Genomic DNA, 7,335 nt, shown 5'->3' on the forward strand with positions numbered 1-7,335 from the left:
ATTTTACCCCCCAGAAAACTGATCTAAATCACACATTTTTTGTGTGATTTGACTGAGCTAATAAAAAGCACTATGAAATTGGTGTGAAACGTCTGTTTTAAGGTGGATTATCTGTCATATTGTCAGTACTTTTATAACACTGTGAGGTTGCAGATCTACACTAAATTAGGACAAAATACAATATCTGCTGCTTCAACAGCCTCCAATTAACACTCAAATGAAGCTTGTTATAAAAATCTAATATTTTCTGTAATTCCCAGTGTTTGTATGTGTTGTTCCTGACTTCCTCCTAAATGCATGTGTGTTAGTGATATCCCAGAGTCATGCAGGGAGCAGCAGGGGTCACGGGGTTGCCTGTGTTTTCCAAGAAGGTGCTCTACCCAGAAGTCGTGTGCTGTGCTGCTTTCATGCCTCACAGGAAACAAGCCTGATGTGAACAGTTCTTCTTGGAAACAAGGCTTAGGGCTGAGCAGCAGCTTTTCAAGTGGTCATTATCTCAATACATGGGAAATACTGCCTGGGTTAAGATGAATCTTAGAAAATGGCCTGACTCGAGATAAGAAGTTAATTTCAGAGAAAACAGGAGCGACACCTCAAGCAGGAGTTTTAAGTAAGAAACAATCACTGACTGAAAGATGATAGTGAAATAATTATGGCATCTCATAAGGCACCAAAGCTTTTTCTTTACTAACAACAAACATTAAATAGACACAACTGATTGTACTGCAAAATATCAACTATAAGCGGCGATATCCTAGTTTAAAGAGCCTCATGACATAATTAAAATTGGCAGTGTTTGTGTTTCTGTTTTTACTGAACTGGAGGACAGCATGCAATGACCCTTCAGCCAGATCAAGTTACAAATATTACAGGAAGTAGTACAGTCTGACTGCAATGTAAAACTCTAAGTCCCAGTTAAATCTGCATGAACCTTTATTCCTTGAAATCCTGAGAAACAGCAATGTATGAAACATGACCCAGAAGTTATCAAAAAATGTCAGACTTATTGTCTTTGTTGACATTTCGCAAAGACCTACTGATTATTTGCAGGAACATTAAAGAAAATATTCTTATATTTATAATGGCATTATAAAAATGCATCAGATTATTCAATAAAACATTCAGATTACAGAGCTGAAAGTAAAGATTTTCCTGTATTAATATAGGCCCAGATCTGAACTCATGATGGACCCCACTACGGAGGTCTTAAAGAGTCATAAATCAATAAATGATCTCTCTGATTTCCCTAAAACTATTTATTTTATTTATAAAAACATATAATTGTTTTACTATTTAATTTATTATTCCATGGTTGCGTGCTGCAGCATTCATATTTTCGACTATTTTGACGAGAAAACGCATGTTCTCCAGCTGAACCAATCAGATGCATTAGGGCCTGCAGAGACCGTAGACATAAAAGAGTAGACTATTTTTAAAAAGCAGTTTCTAGTCAGGAATAAATTAGGCTACCCCCAAATTTATTCCCAGGTTTGCCCTGTTTAAGCCTCAGACTTTTAGTTTGGTGTGCTCCTGACTGATAAAGTGAGATTTAAAAAGGTAAAACAATTTTTTATCAGCAATTCAACTGTACAGAAAGTAGTCTACATGTGGAGGACATTCTAAGAAAACTACAACATCTCAGACCTCCAAGCAAGTCCATAGCAGACCACGAGATGCTTAAAAAAAGTCTCCAAAAATGCTAAAATGTCATCAAAGAACCTACAACAGGCTCTTCCGACTGATCACATGAAATGCATGGCTGTACAATCAGAATGAGAACATTTAACTTTAACAGGCTGTACACGCAATAAACGCTGCAACCATCACACAGCTGAAAGTAAGGGGTGGGACAAACCTTCCTCAGACTGTTATCAGTGTCACCTTCTTTTCCAGATGAATTAAACAAAGAAATAGACATTGAAATATGTGAAATTCTGTATTTAACAGGGGTTTCTTTAGTTTTTTTAGTTTTTGTTTTTTTAAAGAAGAGCCTTGGGCTGCTGATGCCTCATAGTAAAATGTCTATTGTGTAGTCTCACAACAAAAACACTTTCACACATCTTGACCTGCAAAGCTAACTTGCCACTCACAATATGGCGGCAGCTGTGACTTGAAATCCGACGCTGGCCTCTTTTCTTTTATCCATGACAACAATTTTTTTCAAGGTGCACTGCAGCACATGATCCAAGAAATAATTAAATAAATAGGCCTACTGCAAAATGTTACCTTATGTATACAATAACTATAATAGTAGATAAATGAATGAACTACATCAAATAAACTCCCATCTAATTGTAAGTACAATATGCACAAATAATGACTTATTTATACAATGCATTGTGGCACTCTTGGTATTCCATACATCTGAAGCCTCTCCAGTGAGAGCACCTCTCAGACCTGTGTTTTTGACATGAGGCGATCGTTTCTGTGTCATATGTTGACATCTGTGCAGGAAGTAGTGTGTGGTGTCCGTGTGCTGGCTTGACGGACCGCCGCGATCCGCTGGCTGCAGCCTCTCTGTCACTGCAGGCGCTGAAACACTAAACCTTTCCTGGAAACGGATTCCCCGGAACCTCCAGCTGAACCGAGCTGCTGTCTGTGCGGGAGCACTCTTCACAGAGCCCACACTGCAGCTGTGCTCTCATTTAAAAACGGGACAGAAAGCGGACCTTTTCCTGTTCAGACTGCTGGGAGCACTGAAACGTTTGTTCACTGGATTCTGATTTTTAATAGTTGAAATAATTTCCTTTCCCTCTAACTTCAGGTAAGTTTATTTCAAACAGCTTCAGAAGGTACGGACGTTTGAGTGGAACGCATGTGCTATAGTTGCTGTTATTTAGCTTATAGTCGTGCATTTTTTTCCCCTCTTGTCCTGTTGATTGCAGAAACAAACATTACACGGCTGTGGAAATAAAATTTTATTTAAATTCACATAAATTCATCATGGGCATGAATGCCATGAACATTTGGGGCTTTAATTGCAGCTTCTGGCAATTTCATACGTTTTTTCTAGAGGGGAGTTTGGAACAACACCAGGTCATAATTTTACATACAGGTTCAAGTATTTATATGGTAATATTTAAATACATGTCACCTGGCCAGTTACAGTAAGTAAGTTGTATTTTCCTTAATATTTGACCACTTTTCTTAACCAAAATGGTAAAGTTAATTTAAGTCAGTTGGTTTGCTAGGCACAGACCCAACATTTAAGCATAGTCCGCAAATTTCCATTAGTGTTTAGGTGAGGATTATTAATGTCAGCCCACACTAAAACCAGTTATGATGTGTGGTTTGATCATTGCTCTACTGGAACACCTAACTGTGTCCATGTTATAACCAGCTAGAGATCAAGTGGAAGCCTTTGAATGTATCTTCAGTTTTTGTTATTCTGTCCATTTTGTGAAATCCAACATTACCACTGATGGCAAACAGACCCTTAGCATGATGCTACCACCTCTATGTTTGACATTTGGTTTAAAAGGTTCATCTTGACTCCTCTGAGCATACTTTGTCTCATTGCGGCCCAACAGCTAAATTTGGCTTGGCTGACCATGAAGCATTTTTTTTTTTTTTACAGAAGGCTGCATATTTCAGTCGAGCTTGATGGTGTCAGTTTTGGAACAGGGATTTGTTTCATTGTCAGTCAGCTCCCAGTCAATTAAATGTCTTTCACTCTGGATGTGACTCTGGGGTTCATGCATCTTCCAATTTATGGTAGGCCTCAGTGTCTGTGATTTTTGGGTTGTTGTTGAACATCCCAACAAATTCTCTTCTATCTAAGGGTGACAGTTTGGATCAGATGGTTGAAAATGTGATTGAAACGAGGATATAACTGGCTGTTCAAACTGGGAAATTATCACAAACATAAATCAAAACTAGTGTTTTAATGAATAATGCTGGCTAACATTTCACTTCTGAAATAGCCAAGACCTTAATCGTATAAACAATTTCATGAAAACCAGTCAATTAAAATGAACTCTACTATTTCTGTTAAAAGACGGGAGATATTCAGCCCTGAATTATGGCAGGACTTCTCTGATGGCTACAAAAAGCATGTGGTTTCCCTGCAACTCCCTGAGGAACATTTAACCTAAAATTAATAGGGGACGTTGTGTATGTTTGAGCCTGTATGTATAGTTTTTATCCAGAATAGATTCAGTATCTTGAACCCATGTTTTGAAGAAGTGAAATACTGCATAATGTATTTCTTTACCCTGAATAAAGAATCATTCAAATAAATGATTAGTAAAGAAAGAAATTAATTGGACATTCATGCCCTTTATGAGTGTAGGTAAACGGCATTATGTGCTTTCTTGTTTTTTTGTGTCATTTACAAACAGACTTTAGTTTAGATTGTAATTGTTTAGATTTTGTCAGACTACGGGGTAGCTCGTTTTGAGTAATTTATTAAAATTTTGACATCGGTTCCACCCCTCCCGATTTACTAGAATATGGTCATAGCTGTTAGGGATGTTGTAACTGGCTCTTTAAAACTGCTGCTTACTAAATCTAACTATTGCCAGGGATCACAAATCCTCAACAGTATGATTTGATGGGTTAGAAGCTTTGGGAAACCAGCATGATTCAGCATAGACTCTTTGCACAAATGATGGCAAAGGCTTGGATGTTTGAAAATAAATCTGCAGAACAATAACTCAGACATGTTTCTTGATAGTAACCTTTATATTTCCTGCTCCAACCCGCTGTCAGTCAGTAATGGTTGCCCGTGCAGCGACCATTTTGCATCATGAGGAACCACAAAGTTCTTGCTACCCACAACCTTTGCCTCCAACCTGGAACCAAGCACAGGATCTCCGCTGCATCACCACCAACTTCCAGTATCTGCAGACCTCAGGTAAACCAGCACCTGAATTAGCAAGAGACCAGCTCACATCATTTAGATCATGTAAGATAAGGGTCCCAGCAAACCTGTGTATTTGGGCCGCAAATGGAGTTTGCTCAAGCTGGATCGGTACCATGAGGCAGGGCAGACACTAGGCTTCTTAAATTGGAGCCAAATGGGTTAAATAAATAAAACACATATTGGCAGGATCACTTGGGCATCCTAAGTAGGTCTTAGCTGGGTCTCAAATGAATATTTAAGAAAATCTGTACAAATTGAACAACCCAACTAGCATCCACAAAGGTCCCCTTTAAACCAGAGGTGTCCTGCATCAAATATCAAATCCCTTATGGGGCAGAGGAGTGATCTTATTCTTAATGCTGCCTCTGTAAAACTGACCAAAAAACATTTAGTATTAGTCATTATACTAACACAAATAGTGATGTTATAAAAGACATTAGCTGAGATTATTTCTAAACTATATTCCATTCTCCAGGTTGGTATTGGGGTTCGATTTCAGCAAGCCAAGCTCGGGAAGTTCTCCAGACCAAGTCTGAAGGAACATTCTTGGTGCGGGACAGCAGCCACCCTCAGTACATGCTGGCCCTGTCAGTGATGACCCGCTGTGGACCCACCAGTGTGCGCATACAGTACAACAGGGGCTGCTTCTGGTTGGACTCCATGTCCCCTCACCAGCCTCACCTACAAGCTTTCCCAGACGTTCCAAGCTTGGTCCAACACTACACCGTCTTAAGTCAGACAGCGCAGGACCTGGAATCAGTCCCTCCCCAAACTAAGCTGGACCCGATGCAGCATGCAGCCAAAGACATTGGAGTCCCTCTTAAACTGCTGCATCCGTTACATAAAATGCAGGGTTTTCCTTCTTTGCAGCACCTGGCCCGCCTTGCCATCAATAAACACACAAACTGCACTGACCAGCTGCCCCTTCCAAAGAGCTTACTGCACTTCCTGCAGAACTACCCTTTCTTCATATAAAGATCGCAGCCTGGTAGACGCAGGGGGACAAAAATACAGGGACATGGTTGGAATTACTCTCCACTGAAGCATGCTGTGGATAAGGAGCAGTTTTAGATCCTGCACAAGCAGGGAGGGAAGACAGAAATGGTCCAAGTGCAAGAAGACTCAATGTTATCTCACATAAATGAGCTCAGTCTCAATCCAGCACAGCAGCTTTTTGCCTAAAAGTGAATTTTTTGTTTATCTAGCTAATGTGAACCGTGCAGTGAATGCCCAAATGTTTTTTGTAATTCTGAGCTGCAGAAGTAAACCTGTGGATTTTAAATGGTTTGCAAAGCGGCAGACCTAAGTTTTTAATAATAAACCAAGTTATCAGAGCGTTTGAGGTTGAAGGTCTCTCATTATTTCAACATTGGAGACGAAGGTTTAAAATGGGTAGTGATCGTATTGCTGGTAGTCGTAATGCAGTACAGTGTGTAGTAAATATGTGCCATAACACTCAACTAAATTAGGACTGAGGATAACTTATGTATTTTCTGTTAGTTACAGTTTTTGCAAAAGTATTTCCAATTAAATGTTCCACATTTTTGTCAAATTTTAACCACAAACTTTTTTTTATTTTATTGGGATTTTATCTACAAGACTGACTCAAAGTTGCACACAGTTGTGAAGTGGAAAGAAAATTATGTTTTTGTTAAAAAATACAAGAAAAAATCTGAAACATGTGACAAGTATATGTATTCAGCCTCCTTTGCTCTGATCCACATCTCAGGTGGGAGAATCTGTTGAGCACTCTAAAAGTCTGACCTTTTTGGAAGTGTTGCAAGAAGAAAGTTAATGTTGAAAGAAAGCTGTGAGAAGTTCCTTTTTGCTCATTGCAATAAACCTTGTAGGACACTGCAAACATGGGAGAATGTGTCCTGGTAAAATGGGATCCTAAAGGACTTTTTGGCCTACTGCAAAACACCATGTGTGGTGGAAAACTAACACTACACATCACCCTGAACACATCATCCTCAAGGTGAAACATGGTGGTGGCAGAATCATGATGTGGTGTTGGTTTTCATCAGCAGGGACATACCCTCCTGCAAAACACCGTTAAACATACAGGCAGAGCTGCAATGCAATGGTTAGATCAAAGCATGTTCATCTGTTCAAATGGCCCAGTCAAAGTCCAGACCTCAATCCAAACAGGAATCTATGGCAAAACCTGGACGTATCCAATCTAATCTAAATTTTTCCAAAGAAGAAGGGGACAAAAATATCAGGTTCTAGATGTACAAAGCTGATGATGACACCCCCAAGATACTGCAATTGCACTGAAATGTGGTTCTTGAATGTGTTGACACAGTGAGCTGAATATTAATGCACACCACACATTTCAGATTTGTAAAAGAAATTGAAAATGTCTTTTTCCTTCCACTTCAAAATTATACACTACTTTCTGTTAATGTATTGAGTAAAATTCCAATAAAATACATTTTGTGATTGTAACGTGACAAAATGTGAAAATG

At 39.2% G+C, this 7,335-nt stretch overlaps 1 protein-coding gene across 1 annotated transcript; it reads left to right on the forward strand.

Annotated features, from left to right (window-relative positions):
• The first annotated feature begins 2,412 nt into the window (after positions 1-2,412).
• On the forward strand, positions 2,413-6,203 carry LOC124856243 (cytokine-inducible SH2-containing protein-like). Its single transcript, XM_047346537.1, has 3 exons — positions 2,413-2,764; positions 4,711-4,855; positions 5,340-6,203. Exons 2-3 carry the CDS (start codon positions 4,717-4,719, stop codon positions 5,837-5,839), a joined length of 639 nt encoding a protein of 212 aa, XP_047202493.1. The 5' UTR covers positions 2,413-2,764; positions 4,711-4,716; the 3' UTR covers positions 5,840-6,203.
• Positions 6,204-7,335: the final 1,132 nt, after the last annotated feature.

This window comes from Girardinichthys multiradiatus, chromosome 20 (assembly GCF_021462225.1).
Source record: "Girardinichthys multiradiatus isolate DD_20200921_A chromosome 20, DD_fGirMul_XY1, whole genome shotgun sequence".
NCBI classification, from domain to species: Eukaryota; Metazoa; Chordata; class Actinopteri; order Cyprinodontiformes; family Goodeidae; genus Girardinichthys; species Girardinichthys multiradiatus.